Source organism: Magnolia sinica, chromosome 6 (genome assembly GCF_029962835.1).
Source record: "Magnolia sinica isolate HGM2019 chromosome 6, MsV1, whole genome shotgun sequence".
Taxonomy (NCBI): Eukaryota; Viridiplantae; Streptophyta; class Magnoliopsida; order Magnoliales; family Magnoliaceae; genus Magnolia; species Magnolia sinica.
Window position 1 is genome coordinate 29,050,398 of NC_080578.1, and position 17,358 is coordinate 29,067,755.

Consider the following 17,358-nt stretch of genomic DNA (forward strand, 5'->3'; position numbering starts at 1 on the left):
TATATCAAACTGCATGAGCAACGGTCGAATCACTTGATTTATTGATGAAGATCATTCTCAATGGTCAGATTCGTGTTGGAGGATAAATATAGGGTTAGGATAGTTATATTGGCATCGTATTCATGTACTTATTAAGTTAGATTTCATGGTAACACTCGAGAACTTTCAATACTTGGGTATTGAAAAGTTCGGGGTGTTACAATAACATTGAAGTAGAGGAACCTGCCATCTGACTATACCTTTTGTTGATATTGTAGGAGAGTAAATTAGAGATGGTTTTGCATATCTATTCTTGAACTTGAAATACAGACATATGGCTTCTGTTGCTGCAAGAAACCATGGGATTTCAGTCATTGTTGCCAGGCATCTTTTTGGGAATACAAATGGCATGGCTCCTCATGCACAGTAATTGATTAAACTCTAGTTTAGACTATTTACATGTTTGTAGTAGCAAAGTGAATGCATGTATGTAGGTCTTTAGAAATTTTATTATACTCTTTTTTTTTTTTGTCAATCTGTTTAAACTTTGCCGTTTACGAGGCATTGTATAAAATCTTCAGGATCTATTCCTATTTCTCTACTTTCTAGTTGCAGCAAAAAATAGTTGGAAAGGTTCATTTCCTCTCTCCATGTGCATGTTGCCTCTCTTCTTCGGCATATGGTTGGATCAGTTGGTACGTTCAAAAATTTAAATTTATTGGATTTTTTTTCCTTATATGCACCTATTTAATACTTATCTTTTTTGTAGATTTTAATTGCATTCATGTTGTTTTAAGAGTAGTGCTTCTTGTTTACAGATTTTACATTCCCATTTGTAGTTGTGCAAGGACAAACATTATATTTGACAATGGGACCCATGGTTCTGTAATCCAGACCATTGGCCTATTGCATCGAATTGCAGATTGATGAAGGCCTGAAAATCTCTGTGATGGGAAATTCATAGGCACCAATCTTTGGATAAACTTCATTTGGATGGAGATCGGCACTCTAATTTTCAACCAAAATGAACTTTTTTATTTTGCCACAATCAAAAGGCTAGAATTGTCCCAGCTAAAAGAATTTAATACTCTACACAAGGAAGAATGTAACAGACCAATGGTCAGGACTGCTTATTTGGCTTTGTGGAAATAGAAATGAAGGAAACAGTGTTTCTTAAAATGCCATTTATAAATGTTGAGAAAGGTAAAATAGTTTGTCTTAAGGCCAATTTGAATAAATTGCAGATTGGAGAATGCAACTAGTTTGCATCAACAAGGAATTTATACCTATTTGGGAAGCAATTGCATTTACCGGCTGTATTCTCATTCCTTTTATGCAAAGAAGGATTGTTGGTCTTCATCAGAATACATCAGTTGGATCAACTGACATAACTGAATGTTTTCCTTCAAAAAAAAATTTATTTTTTCTTCACCTTGAGCTTGGAGGAAGATTATACTGTGGTTTTGACCAAATTTATATGCCTATTTTCATATCCAAATACAAAATTCAAGGGTGTTTGATGAATCTGAGTTGAATGGATCACTTTGGGAATTGGGAAAAACATGCAAGACAGATAAATAATCATTTTTTGTTTTTTGGGTTTCTTCTTTTGTTTTGTATTTTCAATGTAATGGGCCCCAATTAACCTAATCATATTTGATGCATGTTCTATTAGGGCCCATTTAGATGATTTTCCAGTTATTCGTGTTTTAACCCCTTTTTTTCACTGATTTTTTTAATCAATTTTTTCTTATCTTTTTTATTTTTATTGCAAATGATACATGATTAGGTTGCTTGTGCTCATGCTTGGAGGAGTAAGGAAAGAAAAGTTGATTCGGGCATCTTTGGACATTTTTAGGCATTTTGTGTCTTTATTATTATTATTATTATTATTGTGGTTTACTCTCTATCGTAATTAGGTTGCTTGTGCTCATCCTTGAAATTATTATAAGCATGTTTTTTTATGACAACATGTATGTAACTTGTTTATATATAAACATGTATTTATTGTCTTTGTAAAATTTGCTGTTTTTTTTTTTTTTTTTTCCATTTTTTCTTTTCTTTTTGCTATTTAAGGTTAGGCAGGTCAGGTTAACAGAAACCATTAATGCCCCATCAAATGTATGCCACAAAATATGAATGATACACATGTTTTGCTTTTTTACTGCATATAAATGTGCATGTCTTTTTTACCACAGAAACCATCAGAAATAGCTATTTACTACATATAAATGGGATTGAATGCCTACCGTTGACAATCACTTGGGGAAAGCAGTTGGTAGCTTATTATAGGTCTAGTGCAATGTGTTTCAAGGTGTAGTAGGGGAAGTTGCTTTGACTTCAGGTGGTGGATTGAAGAAGCTATCTTTATTAACTCATAACTATGAAGAGGTTGCAATGGTAAATCATTTATACCAACTCTCTTACCTGATTTTCTCCCAATTTCCATTTTCTTTTATGCTCATTTCTTACCACATTAATGCCAATGTTTTACTCAAACTCTCTAAGTGCATCATAAGAATACAATTCCACGAATGTAAAGTGGGCTAAGCACAGGCTAAGGTTTGACCCATTTTCTATTTATGGCAGAGTGGAAAACATAACCTACCTTTATGCAGGCTGTCATTTCCCACTTTTGATGCTAAAAATCACAAGTGAGGTAAGAACATGAAGGTCCTATTCTTATCTCACTTGTGATTTGGACATAGCCACCTATCATGAGATATTGATAGGTTAATTGACATTGGAGTAATTATTCCAATGCAATTAGTAGCAGTCCTTGTGTTTTACATGAGTTGGACACAGCACACCTATATATATTGATTTTTATTTATGTTTTATTTTATTTCTAGCTTTCTTTTTTAAGAAAAATCTTGATTTGGAATTTCTTTTTCTTTAGAATAAAATTCTGAGTTTGTAGTAAATTTCAGAAGCAGAACTGATGCATGCCCAAAATCAGGTTTGTAGTAAAATTTAGTTAGTTGTTCAAGGTTTGTGTAAGAGTAATAAAATTCATGCCATTGTATATGTATCTTGTCATGTATCAGCTAGGGTGGTAACTGATCGAACATCAGGATATTTGAAGGGCTTTGGGTTTGTCACATGCCTTATGATTGAAGAGATGGAGCAGGCATAAAGGGAATGGATGGTCAGGTAATTGCTCATTGCCCAGGGGCTGTAATGGTCCTCATTACTTTCAGATGTGTTACACTGGTTTGTACCAATCAACACTCAATGTCTTTAAACGTGCTTTGGTTGCTGCAGCTACATCATTGATAGAGCCGGCGACCCCCTTCTATTTTGGTATTTATCAATGGTAAGACATTGTTTTCTAGGTGTAACCCATATATATGATGAATAAATGGGATGATTTTTACACTAGGTGATCCTCATAGTGGGCCAACGTATTGAAAGTTTTGGATGTTACATTCACTTAATAGGTTGGAAGTTATATGTTGGATGTTACATCTATGGGATAAGGGTTCCCAGAATGCAACACAGAAGAAGAAAGGAAAAAACAAGGTATTGAAGATAGCCTTCTATCTTTCTTCAACATCTTTAGTGTAGGTCTTTGGGTTCATCAAGTCAGCGAGCTGACTCAGTTGACCCGATGAGATTTTGAGCTGTGTCATCAGGTTCAGGAATGCAAGCCTCAGTTTGGTGTAGGTTTTATGCTACCCTGTTTTCAGATATTGAGTCATCAGATTTTTTTTCTGGTAGTGAGTGTATTTCATTTCAGGCTGGTTAATTGTCATGTAGACCATACATTTTCTATTAAATAAAATGAAATTGCTGAAATTGCTGCTGAGCCTAAGGATGCGGATGAGGCTGGGGCTTGCGGCCTGGCTACACATGATTCATATATGCTTTCTTTCCTTTATATTATGATTTAGATGTGTATAGATATTCTATGAGTTTTTGCAATTCACACATTTGAATCATCATATATGCTTATGATTTTAATGCACCAAAAACCACCCATGTAATCTCAGCCCTGCAAATGCGTCAGCATATCAAGCTCATGGACTTGACATGGATACGTTTGATGTCGCCTAGGTGCGGAACTAGTTGTCCATTCCAATGTTACCAAGATCACCAACCCACCTCATTCTTTTGACAAAAAAGAAAATGAAAGAGTAAAAAGGTGGCACTTCTAGCAGTCATAAATATTATTGTCCTCAGCCCCTATAGTCTACATTTGGATGTTCTGATTTCTTTGTGCATGCAGTTTTTTTCCATTGAATTCAATATCAGTGAGTTTCTCAAATGTAGGATGTTTTGCTAGCAATGATTTCTTTGTTCTGATTCCTTTTACTTTATACCAATGTTTTTATTCTTAAAGTTTAATTTATCTATTTCATTATGGCGTTTTCTCATAGGATGCAAGCTCTGGTTGAGGCTTACATTTTCAGTGGAGGCATTTTCTCTATGTCGGTATTTCAGTATGCAAATGAGGAAAAAAGCTCTCAAGGTTAGTTCATTTCCACTTAAAAACATCGAATAACTAGATAAATCAGCCGGTATGTACATTGATCAGTTGGTAGTTTTTTGGCTTTATCTCGTTTTTCTACAGTGGAGCCTGAATTCATAGATAAATCAGCTAGTATGTACATTGCTCACTTGTGCGATACTACCTAAACTGCACTTCTATTTTGTTGTTGATTTATAGGTTTGATCTGGAATTGCAGATATTTCCATGGGATGTGTCTTGCATTTGAGCATCAACGTAGGTAAAAGCAATCCCAACAAAAACAAGACTGATTCAATTCCATCTTCAATAGACAACAAGGTGCATTCTTGCATACACTTCTTATTGTAATTGGTGCATTCTTGCACATGTTTATTTTTAAATTTTGATGCATTCAATTGTGAAAGGATTTATGACTTTGAAAATGAAAGAGAGAGGCTCATTATGGAGAAGGACGCAGTCATTCAAGAGCATGCTTCCCTAGAAAATCAATTGGTTTCTTTATAGTCACAGATATACAGCCTCACTGCAGAAGTAGATAACCTTACAAGCAAGGTGCTTAAACTTACAATCTAACCCTTTTTGCTGAACACAAAATGCACGCGTCTTTATTGCCTTTCCTATTACAGGTTAGTTCCATAAAGAAGGAATATGATCAAGCCCAATCTGAGCTCAATTTGAGTCATTCAAAGATGAAAGAATGTGACGCTGAGATCAGTGCCATTGTCAAGAAGCAACAGAAGCTTCAACATAAAATTAGTGATGCAAATGTTAAGAGGAAAAAATTGGAAAATGAGGTACTTGCAGTGGTTGTTCTGTTCCTATTTTATTTAACTTGCTTGATCTATGAAATTGTGTATGTGTTCTTGATAGAAACCCACTCTTTCCCATTCACACAGATTAAGCGAATGGAGATGGAACAGAAAGATTGCTCCCTGAAGGTAGATAAACTACTAGAAAGGCATAGTTGAATTGTAGCTGAGAAACAATTATTTGGAAAAAGTGGGACAAATTATGACTTCTCATCTCGTGATCCTCTTAAATCAAGGGGGGAGCTTGAGAAACTTCAAGTTGAACAATCTGGGTGTGTGATTAGATTACTTGCTATGTTGTTTCCTGTGCTTCTTTGTTTTCTTTTCCATGACAATGAAATAGTATGATTCAACACCTAATTGATGTTTGGTTTTGCATTTTTTTTGAAAGAAGAAGGTTAATGGACATGCATCTCAGTTAATCTGATTGATTGCTTTCAGCCTTGAGAAGAGGGTCAACAAAAAAGTTATGACAATGTTCAAGAAAGCTGAAGATGAATACAATGACTTATTATCTAAGAAAAACATCATTGAGGTATATTGCTATATTTCTCAGCCTGTAAAGGATTTCATCTTTTTTTCTTCTTTTTTTAAATTGAATTTGTTTAAGTCTGAAGTTGTTTGTTTACTGTATTCTTCTCTTGCTTGGAGTGATAAGTCAAAAATCAAGAAGGTGATTGAAGAGCTTGATGAAAAGAAGGAAACACTAAAAGTTGCTTGGGTTAAAGTGAACAAGTGAGTCACCACTTCTCTGCTCTCATGTTCCAGTTCATATTTTATGCTTTCTAGTTGAAAATCAAGAATGCTATTTACTTTTGTTGGTATATTTTAGCAAAAGAAATTTCCTTTCCGGATTATGAAAGTGTGCATGATTTCAGCGTTTTGGATGGCTGAAACTATGGCCCAAATTATAGTATCTGGCTTCCTTGTATCCCAGGATCAGACGAATTCGGTGGATCCCGGGGACATGTCGTGTTTATGTATTTGCTCGAAATTAATGGAGCAGACCCAGATATGCATCGGAGCTATCTGTATGAGTGGGGGTCCCTGGAAGGTGGGAATCGCTGTTATGACCATGATGAAGCTGTCCATTTCCTATGGACAACATTGGAGGGGCCTGGCCATTTAGACAGGCTGTGTTTATATATTTGCTCAAAATTAATGGAGCAGACCCGGATGTGTGTCGGAGGTATCCGGATGAGCGGGGGTCCCTGGAAGGTGAGAACCGCTGTTATGACCATGATGAAGTTGTCCATTTCCTATGGACAGCATTGGAGGGGCCTGGCCATTTAGACAGGCTGTGTTTATGTATTTGTTCAAAATTAATGGAACAGACCCGGATGTGCGTCGGAGCTATCCGGATGAGCGGGGGTCCCTAGAAGGTGGAAACCGTTGTTATGACTATGATAAAGTTGTCCATTTCCTATGGATAATATTTAAGGGGCCTGGACATTTGGACAAGCCGTGTTTATATCTATATTTGCAGGGACCACACCCTTAACCTAAAACCCAAACGTAAACCCGATCTCGAACCCGAATCCGATTTTCTAAACCTAAACCTTAACCTATTCTCAAATCCCTAAACCTAAACCTACACCTAATCCTAATCTCAACTCCCTAACTTGAACCTAAACCTAAACTTGAAAACCCAAACCTATACCCGAACCCGAACCCGATTTCCTAAACCTAAACTTATAACCTTAACTTAAACCTATTCTCAAATCCCAAAACCTATAACCTAAACCTAAACCTAAACCCTAACCTATAACCTTAACTTATAACCTTAACCAATAACCTAAACTCAATTCCCTAAACCTAAACCTATAACCTATACTTATAACCTAAACCTATACCTAAACTTAAAACCTAAAACCTAAACCTAAACCTAAAACCTAAAACCTAAATGTATTCTCAAATTCTTAAACCTAAACCTACACCTAATCTTAATCTCAACTCCTTAACCTGAACCTAAACTTGAAAACCCAAACCTAAACCCAATCCCGATTTCCTAAACCTAAACCTTAACCTATTTTCAATTGCTTAAAGCTATTACCTATAACCTAAACCTAAATCTAAAACCTAAATGTATTCTCAAATCCCTAAACCTAAACCTACACCTGATCCTAATCTCAACTCCTTAACCTAAACCTAAACTTGAAAACGCAAACCTAAATCCGATCCTGATTTCCTAAACCTAAACCTTAACCTACTCTCAATTCCCTAAAGCTATAACCTATAACCTAAACCTAAACCTATAACCTAAACCTAAACATAAAACCTAAATGTATTCTCAAATATCTAAACCTAAACCTAAACCTAATCATATTCTCAACTCCTTAACCTAAACCTAAACTTGAAAACCCAAACCTAAAACTGAACCCGAACCTGAACCCGATTTCCTAAACCTAAACCTTAACCTATTCTCAATTCCCTAAACCGTAACCTATAACCTAACCTAAACCTAAACCTATAACCCAGACTTATAACCTAAACCTAAACCTATAACCTTAACCTAAATGTAAAACCTAAACCTAAACCTAAACCTGATCCCGAACCCGAATCTGAATCCCTAAATCCTTAGCCTAAACCTAAAACCCAAACGTAAACCCGATTTCGAACCCGAACCTGATTTCCTATACCTAAACCTTAACGTATTCTCAAATCCCTAAACTTAAACCTACACCTAATCCTAATCTCAACTCTCTAATCTAAACCTAAACCTAAACTTGAAAACCCAAACCTAAACCTGATCCCGAACCCGAACACGATTTCCTAAACCTAAACTTATAACCTTAACCTAAACCTATTCTCAAATCTCAAAACCTATAACCTAAACCTAAACCTTAACCTATAACCTAAACTATAAACTAAAACCTAAACCTAAACCTAAAACCTAAATGTATTCTCAAATCTCTAAACCTAAACCTACACCTAATCCTAATCTCAAATCCCTAACCTAAACCTAAACCTAAACTTGAAAACCCAAACCTAAACCCGAACTCGATTTCCTAAACCTAAACCTTAACCTATTCTCAATTCCTTAAAGCTATAACCTATAACCTATAACATATAACCTTAACCTAAACCTATAACCTATAACCTTAACTTAAACCAAAACCTATAAATTAAACCTTAACCCATAACCTATAACCTATAACATAAACTTATAACAGATAACCTAACCTTAACTTTAACCTAAAACCTAAACCTAAACATAAAACCTAAATGTATTCTCAAATCCCTAAACCTAAACCTACACCTAATCCTAATCTCAACTCCCTAACCTAAACCTAAACCTAAACTTGAAAACTCAAACCTAAACCCGATCCCGAACCCGAACCTGATTTCTTAAACCTAAACCTTAACCTATTCTCAATTCCCTAAAGCTATAACCTATAACCTACATCTAAACCTAACCTAAACCTATAACCTTAACCTAAACCTAAAACCTAAACCTAAACCTAAAACCTAAATGTATTCTCAAATCCTTAAACCTAAACATACACCTAATCCTAATCTCAATTCCTTAACCTAAACCTAAACTTGAAAACCCAAACTAAACCCGATCTCAAACCCGAAGCCGATTTCCTAAACCTAAACCTTAACCTATTTTTAATTCCCTAAAGCTTTAACCTATAACCTATAACCCATAACCTAAACCTAAACCTAAAACCTAAACCTAAACCTTAACTTAAACCTAAACCAAAACCCATAACCTATAACCTATAACCTAAACTTATAACCTATAACCTAACCTTAACCTAAACCTAAAACCTAAACCTAAAACCTAAAACCTAAACTTAAACCTAAAACCTAAATGTATTCTCAAATCCCTAAACCTAAACCTACACCTAATCCTAATCTTAACTCCCTAACCTAAACCTAAACCTAAACTTGAAAACCCAAACCTAAACCCGATCCTGAACCTGAAACCGATTTCCTAAACCTAAACCTTAACCTATTCTCAATTCCCTAAAGCTATAACTTATAACCTATAACCTAAACCTAACATAAACCTATAACCTTAACCTAAACCTAAAACCTAAACCTAAACTTATGACCTTAACCTAAACCTAGGTTTTGAGTTTAAAAGTCCATCCTAGGTTTGAACACATAACTCATGTTGGATTTTGCCATAGTCTAGAAGATTTGTAGGTACATTTTTGATTTCTTCATATATAAGTGTTTTTTTTTTTTTTTTTTGTCTTTCTTCCTTTTGATATGTGTACAAAGGCATGCTTGTTTGATTGTGTCTACAAATGCTATTTTATATAGACTGACAAGCTAAAGAAGTCAGTGGAGGATGAAATTCATTTTCTCAAGGGAAGGGTTTCAAAACTTGAAAGTGATCTTGTGTCGAAGTCCACAGAAGTTACATCTGCAGTTTCAAGGAAAGAAGAAGCTCTATCTTCTGCATTTGATGAAATTGACCGTCTAAAGGAAGAAAATTCTGTAAAAATGTGACCATTATTGAATGAATATGGAGGGTGTTTACTGTGTTGGAGTGTATTTGTTTCTTCCACATGAGGGCACGCCTTAGTTGTAATTCTTATGATAGGTTGAGCAAAATGAAGTATTGTTTATTTAGAAATGTGAACGTAGGATGCATTGTATGATTTGATTGCTATTTGTAATAAATGCATCATTTTTTTTCTGATTGCATTTTATGTACTATTTCTATCAACATTAAGCTTAGATGAGTTATCAATCACAGAAGGTTCTTGCAATGGAAACAGGTCGTATTATTACAATTTTAAAAAAATAGCCACAAATATAATTTGTAGCTATAGTTACGGCTTTTGTCCATAGCTATTGGTATCTATTGCTACGGATATTACTGGTGCTATTGGTATCTATTGCTATGGATAAAATCCCTTTTGCTACAGATATGATCCATGGCACTTCTGTCACTATTGGTGGGGTAGCTAAAGGTATTGTTACGGATATAATCCATAGCTATTGGTATCTATTGCTACGGATTATATCCGTAGCTATTGGTATTTATTGCTATGGATATAATCCGTAGCTATACCTTTAGCTACCCACCAATAGCGACGGACGTGCTACAGATCATATTCGTAGCAAAAGGGCTCTTGCTACAGTTTTTGGCCGTAGCCTTTGCCCGTTTTTCTTGTAGTGGTACCAAGGGTATGCAATGCAATAAGGCTTAAACAGTCGATGCCAATGCAAATGTGAAGTAATGCCAGTGCTCATATCCAGTCCACATATTAAGCACAGTTTCATCATAAGGAATCTACCGGGGTCAAGTGCACTGTAGGATGATTGCCGTTTGACAGACCCACACAGTCAAACGAGCATAAGAGACCTCACTACCTACCTGTGGATGGCCAATCACCAGCGAGACTCGATGGTAGCGGACCATTCACGAGCTGGTCAGATTCAGTTTAGCAATGTCCCCTCACTTAGGCAGATAAGGCCACATCCCATCTCAACTGACTTCATGATAGTGGGAGACATGGCCTAACGGTGTAAGGCACTCAGACGCTCATGTTTTCCACCCGGTTACAGCGTTAAGGCATCTTCTCGGTACCCTGAAAGTTTAGAGGCTTTCACCAGGGGCATCCAATGCACCTCAAATGCTCGAATAGTGTTTCCGATATCCACAAACGGCTACCCACGATATATCAGTGGAGGCATCGGCCCTGATGAAGCAAGGGCAAATAATATCCATGAAATGTAATGTCGGATGCATGAGTCGCACATACCAATCATGCATCAGTTCCAAGCACTCAACGTGCACAAGAGGGGAAACTTCATTCCTCAGGGAAACTATCACGTTTTCCCAATGACCACGCACAATGCAATCAAATCACACAATGATGCACATGGGTCATAAGGGTGTACTAGGTGTGCCATACGGTGATGATGTCGTAGTATACGCCTCCTTTCCAAGGAGGGACTAAGTCTAGGTACTTAGACAAATTCTCTAAGCAGTCATCCTCTAGTGGGGGCCCAATAGTTTGGGGTAGCCCACAAGGCTAAGGAGAACAATAACATGGGCCTAAATAGATGAACAGTCCTAGCAAGGGTCTATGATGGGCCTTTAACCACCCATAGAAACCCATGGGCCTACCTCAGGGCCACCAATGTGGACATCCAACCACAACTGGTCCCCAAGAGGTGGTCCATCTCTAATCAATCGCGGATTAAGGCCCAAGGCCTATTCCAATACATGGATCTCGTGAGCAACACACATAGCCCAACCCATAAGCAATATCATGGACCCATATGGAAGTTTTGGGCCCAAACACAAGGGTCATTAGTCCACATATTGTAGTGGGCCTAGTGGGCAGCCCATTACTCAAAGCACCTGTGCAAATTCTCATGTGTAAGTCAAGTGAGTTGGGCCTACAACCCGACCCAAGTATAAAGTTGATTTGGTGGGAAACCAAGGCCCCGACCACTTGTCTAATCTGGCCCATAAACCCAACACAATAATATGGAAAAGTGGCCCAAAGGTCCAATTGGCCTATCAAGAGAGTTCCAACCCTTATGGGCCTAAAGAGTCCAAAAACTTGATACATACATGGACCTATTAACATCCAACTATGGTAGGCCTAAAAAATAAGCATTAATTAAGCCTAAAATTAGGGGATTCTAAGCATGATTTTATTCCTTCTAAGTACTCACAATGTGGTGGGCCCCACTTCTCAAATTTCAGCCCAAAGGCCAAGCATAATTATAACACATTGCTCGATTTTTTTAACTCAATAAGTTTATGGGCCTGTTGGAGCCTAGAACTGATCCATTTGATTAGGACATTGGTCCAAGTAGTCCAGCCATCAAGTCAGAGGGCCCCACCATATAGGATTACATCACATTAATTGGGGAAAAAGGTGGGCCACACTACTGGACCAAGGTCCAGCAGGTAGTCCACATGGGCCTGGGCGTCCCGATGGGCTGGACTCCCAGCACTTGTGCTAGGAAAAAGGTGGGCCCCACCCTGGGTACTCCACATTCGGATGAACCATACTTAAGTGGGCCACACAAAAGAAGGCCAGAGGGATAAAACACACATCATGGTGGGCCCCAAAATGGGGTGGACGGCCAGCCCATGCTAGACGCCCCAGCCTTGGGCGTCTTGCCTGGTGGGCCGGTCTAGCCCTTGCCAAAAATTCCTCGGTGGTCTGTTGGACCCGAAATTTGATAGATGGGTCCTAGCAGGGGTGGGCCATCTTCAATTAAAATTTTGGATTTTTCTGAGTTAGGGAAGTATTTTTGTGAATTAAGAGAAAACAGACTGTCCAAAAATCTGGTTAGTGCAGAATTATGGTTAACCTTGTTTTGAGCACCCAATGGGGTGGGCCCAAGATCTCCAAAAATTGGGAAAAATTGATTTTAACATCCCCACATATGTATACTAAAAGGTAGGGTCTACAAAAGTGGCCTACCAATACAAAAAATGTTTTATATTTTAAGATTTCCAAACTGACATGTTGCTGGATAGTCCAGAAAATCTGGACTGTATACCCCACTTGGGCCACACCTTTGGGACCTCAGTCAAGGTCAGATGGGGCTAAAATTTGGGGGACATCTAAGTGAGGTCCCCACATTTAAGAAAAGTATATTTGAATGGTAGAAAAGGTCCCCCAATCAGTCCCAAAATCTGGTTCAAAAATAACCAGACACTGTCCAGAAAATTTCTGGACAGCAACATATACATGGAATATACTAAGCATATGAGTCAAATAAAGGGGAGATTACCCCATAAATTTAGTGCCATGGTCCACCTTAGTTGACTCCACAATTATCCAGGCCATATCCCCATCCAAAAACCCATTACATGCATCACATATGGGGGAAATGGGGCACCAATGTCTCAAGTATGGACAACACAGGGCGTCCACAATGTTTGGACGGTCTGGATGTTGCAAAGCCTCTAAGTGGGCCACACACCTCAAAGATCAGGTCATGAGGATAGGGAAAACAAAGAAAAGGAAGAAAGAAAGTAAGATTCGGCCACAAGAGGATCTCCACCACCATTGAGGCCCTCCCTTCATCACAAACATTACACCTTCCACTATATTCATTTACAAGTTACATCATAGACATGCATGTAATAAAATTTCAGATCTAAGGTGGAGATGACCCTACAAGAACATGGATTAAAAGAAAAAGCCATGATGGGGTCTATGGAGAATGGCCCCATTCATGGAATCGTGCATGTAAGGAAGATGGGCCATAGGCCTCATCCATGGAGACTTGGGGGCCTCCACCATCATTTGGTGGGCCCCACAAGCTCCTCAAGGTAGGAATGAAAAGATCTAAGAAGGAAGAAAAAAATCCTAAACTAAAAACACCCACCTCAATAGTTCTTCACCAAACACCTACCAATGGACTTCTATGCTTCATGCTTCAAGGATCAATGACTAAGATTGGAGATGGAAGGTTAGATAAGGGGGTTTTTGAGGGTATAAGGGGTTGGAGATTAGGAGAAGGGTGGGACGTTCCAAGGGTAGAGAGGGAAAAGGAGAGATGAGAAGGAGAGAGGAAGGGAGAGAAATGAATGAAATTGCTAGCAAGAGAGAGTTTTATGCAATGTAATGATTGTTTTGCTAGGAAAGAGGGATATGATCTTCTCCTCTCTCTCTAGAGAAGAGAAATTCTAAAATTTCAGATTTAGGGAAGTGGAAAAAGTAGCTTTTGCATGGGAGGTAGAAAAAGGAGCTCTCTTGGATAGAGAACTCATGATCACTTACTAGCTAGGTAGGGCTAGGGACCTAGTCTAATCTACCTACCTTAAAATGGCTAGGGTGATGAAACCTATGCTTAGGGATTTGCACCAAATCCTAGGTGGGCCCTACAATCACGATCAATGGCCTAGAATGATTACGGCCCACATCTTAAGATCTACAACTCAGATGGACGCACGAGACGCGGACAAGATGGCGTAGGTTTCGGGTCTATCTGAGTCGGGTCGATGTGACCATACTCAAGAACGACCGCAAATACTTCTCGAAGGTCGCGGGTCACTGGGATTCGACCAGTAGGACCATGTGACCTAAAGAAACGGCAAGCATACTTGGGTTAGGGTCTTACAGTATTACTCCTTAGCTATAAACCAATAACAGAAAATGGCAATGCATCAATGGGAATTTAATAGTTTCTCCTATGCTTTACTACTAGGTTCTTTTTTTTTCCTTTCTTTCATTCTTTCCTTAAAAAATAAAAATAAAATTCCATGTTATGGAGAGTATGAACACCTTCACATTTTCATTTTGTTTCTTAAGTACAATGAAAATCAATTTTTCACATTCATAGAAATGGGACATTGATAATAAATTACTACATTAGTAGTGAAGAAAAGAAAAATGAAAGCAAAAAAAAATGATCCTAGGCACAAGGTCACCCTGAACATGTCCTTGTGCACCTGATTGGCATAGGGGTAGTCCAAAGCTAGGTGATCTATACTGTTGAATTGTCGGAACCATCATCAACACATTTAATAAGCCATCCACCTGTTAAAAGGGATGAACCAAAGGCTTATTAAAGAAGCGGGTAGTGATGGATATTGGAGCAGAAATTGTTCATTGTGAAATACCCAGTGAGATGTGAGCTACACTTAACTTTTTGGAAGGTGGTAATGGTAGCAACTGGAGCTGATTTCTCAAGCATGCGACCATTACAACTAAGCACTTCCCAGGAACCACCCCTACATGCCTTGAAAAGCTTGAGAAATGCCAAGGTGATTCATGCAAGAAGATCCATAAGGAGATTTGCAGCACGTGTCAACATGGCATGTGCGAATATATGGGCCATTCATCAGAAGGAACCCACCATGAATGTGAACTGAGCTCCTGATTTGTTGCATCTTCTTGAACGCACAATAGCCCAATATGGATGCATCTCAGCAAATCTTCAGTGGGGCATGCCTCTGCGATCAATGGATTGATCAATTCCAAGCACTTTCCTTCACACCATAGTGCCCATGCCTGTAAATTTACATTTCACAGAATCCCAATTAAAATTGCTTAACAGCAAAAACACTACTAGAAGAGATTACAAAAGTTCAGGCTGGCAATAGGCTAAGCCTGTCCTGGCCGGTCCATTTATAGTCGTTAAACAGAAGAGAAAAAGCCTTATTAGGAAGCTAGCTGAAATTGGATCTATTTCATATCTGATTATAAAAATGGGCCATCTGAGGCCTGCCCCACCTGAGCATAAACTCAATTCATTTTACCAAGAATTCGAAGCCCAGAAAAGGGAAACCTACATAAGTGACAAGGCTCTGGGCATCTTTGGGGAAATGTAGATTGCTGTTTTTTTTCCCACTTACAATCTCTGGCAGTAAGACGCCGAAGCTAAACACATCAGACTTCACTGAAAACAACCCTGCCATTGCATACTCAGGAGCCATGTATCCACTATATCCCATCAAAGTAGCAATAAAAAAGTTACAAGTCTAACATGTGTGTAAGCGGGTAGAAGTTAAAAGCAACAAAAAGTTAATACTATAATATTGTTAACTAAAATGAGATGAAATCAGTTTTAGGCATTCACCAAATAGGACCTAAGCATTTACATGATTTTACGACTCTTGGGTAGAAGTTTACCTTCTTGCGGTGTCTTCCTCCTGCATTTATAGCAGCATAAGCTTGAACCCAAGATGGCCACTCCTGCAAATGCCAACAGGCTAGCAAGGATCGCAGTTTTTGATGCTCTATCATCCCCTGTTTTTAACAGTAAATTCTTTCCATTTCAATAGCAATTTTACAACCGGTCAGCTCTGCATGTCAACATACACTTCCAAATTCTCCCTGGAAACCGGTTTATTAAATATAAAATCTAACCATTCCTTATGTATTACTATGCCAACTCTAACATTACCTGGAAAACATAAAAACCTAGGAATGAACTCCACATCAACCAAACAAGTATTTTAAAGCTATTTTTAAGATCTCGAGCGTTATGGGATGCCAAATGGTTTACTTCTTTTTATGATGTTATGATGTGGTTATGATAATGGCGTTGGTGATGGTGGTGATTAATGATTTACTATTTTCTTTTCTTTTTTCTTTCTTTTTGATGTGGTTATGATAATGGCCCCACTGCTATGCATCTCAAACAGAGGAGAGATGTTGTAATTATGTACATTTTATGTACAGATTTTATTCATAACTGACAAGCAAATGGAATTATCTAGTGATGAGTTGCTTCTTTTGCTAAACTATTATAATATTCCTTTCTTTTTTCTTTTAAAATGTTAATTTATTAAGGAAGATTACCATTACCAAACAACAGATAATTATAGAACTACCATAAACAATTGAAGAAACTACAGAAAAGCGTACAGAGATATTTTTTTAAAATTCCAAAATGTGAAAAAAAAAAAAAAAAAGAGTAGTTCTTTAGAAATGAAACAATTCCAAAAGGAGAAAAAAAAATGGCAAGGCCCTCCTGTCAATGAAATTGTTTGACCTTATGCTTTAAAACTAAAGCACAAAGAGGCCCACAAAGAATTCATACAGTTTTGAACACTTCAAAGCGTATACAAATTGGCACCATTCTACCCTCTTCAATTGAATTAATGAAAATCAAAATTCATCTTTCTAGCTAGATTAACTGGTTATGATGCCTACTCTGCCAGGGAAAGACCGGGTTAGAGTCCAGTCAAGGGTCTCCTGCTGGAACTATGTAGCAGGTTATGGCCACCTATTCTCTGGGGACCCCAAGTGGGTCCAACCACAAAAGGAAAAAGGAAAAAAGAAAAAAGAAAGAACTCTAACGAAGCAGCTACACTTTCCAAAAAAAAATACGAGCTTCTTTCATAATCAATGAAATTTAGAGATCAAGAGCAAAACAAGGTACAAATATCCATCACGGAAGAATGTGAATTTTAAACAATGTTAAACATTTCAACGCATTGGAAACTTTAAGCAGATGTATTGCCATGGTGGAAATTGTTCACAGATTGTATTCAAGATTTTCTGGTGAGAAAAGTAAACTGTACCTTTCACAGCTCCATACGGCAAAGAGGATCGCTAACAGCCGACATTTATAATTGGAGTTTCTTCAACGTCGCAAGGAACTGTGAGCCATCCTCTCTAGTCGAATTTCACTAGGGCTTCCTTCTTTAAT

The 17,358-nt window shown here is 37.8% G+C and overlaps 2 protein-coding genes across 12 annotated transcripts; one reads left to right on the top strand and one right to left on the bottom strand.

The window, feature by feature from the left end:
* Positions 1-205: 205 nt before the first annotated feature.
* Positions 206-9,768, top strand: LOC131248613 (structural maintenance of chromosomes protein 2-2-like). 11 transcript variants are annotated; one of them, XR_009172313.1, is made up of 4 exons: positions 206-674; positions 2,178-2,379; positions 2,879-2,938; positions 3,027-3,172. XR_009172313.1 is itself a non-coding variant. In XM_058248978.1 (4 exons), the coding sequence occupies exons 1-4, from the start codon at positions 4,676-4,678 to the stop codon at positions 5,704-5,706; spliced, it is 309 nt and encodes a 102-aa protein (XP_058104961.1). In that variant the 5' UTR covers positions 4,485-4,675; the 3' UTR covers positions 5,707-5,847. The 11 variants fall into 11 exon arrangements, 3 of the variants coding, with proteins under 3 accessions (XP_058104961.1, XP_058104962.1, XP_058104960.1); XR_009172318.1 differs by having other exon boundaries at positions 3,065-3,110; XR_009172317.1 differs by having other exon boundaries at positions 3,031-3,108.
* A 4,982-nt stretch (positions 9,769-14,750) lies between these two features.
* LOC131249940 (cysteine-rich receptor-like protein kinase 10) lies at positions 14,751-15,998 on the bottom strand. Its single transcript, XM_058250667.1, has 3 exons — positions 15,834-15,998; positions 15,494-15,644; positions 14,751-15,212 (listed from the first exon to the last, which is right to left on the bottom strand). Exons 1-3 carry the CDS (start codon positions 15,857-15,859, stop codon positions 15,009-15,011), a joined length of 381 nt encoding a protein of 126 aa, XP_058106650.1. The 5' UTR covers positions 15,860-15,998; the 3' UTR covers positions 14,751-15,008.
* Between the last annotated feature and the right edge of the window lie 1,360 nt (positions 15,999-17,358).

Coding starts and splice junctions, on each gene's coding strand:
- LOC131248613 (XM_058248977.1), top strand. CDS start 5,210: ATGCAAATGTTAAGAGGAAAAAATTGGAAAATGAG. Junction 5,245..5,700: donor GGAAAAAATTGGAAAATGAG/GTACTTGCAGTG, acceptor GATTGCTTTCAG/CCTTGAGAAGAGGGTCAACA.
- LOC131249940 (XM_058250667.1), bottom strand. CDS start 15,859: ATGCAGGAGGAAGACACCGCAAGAAG. Junction 15,645..15,833: donor GAGGAAGACACCGCAAGAAG/GTAAACTTCTAC, acceptor GATGGGATATAG/TGGATACATGGCTCCTGAGT. Junction 15,213..15,493: donor CCCAGAGCCTTGTCACTTAT/GTAGGTTTCCCT, acceptor GTAAATTTACAG/GCATGGGCACTATGGTGTGA.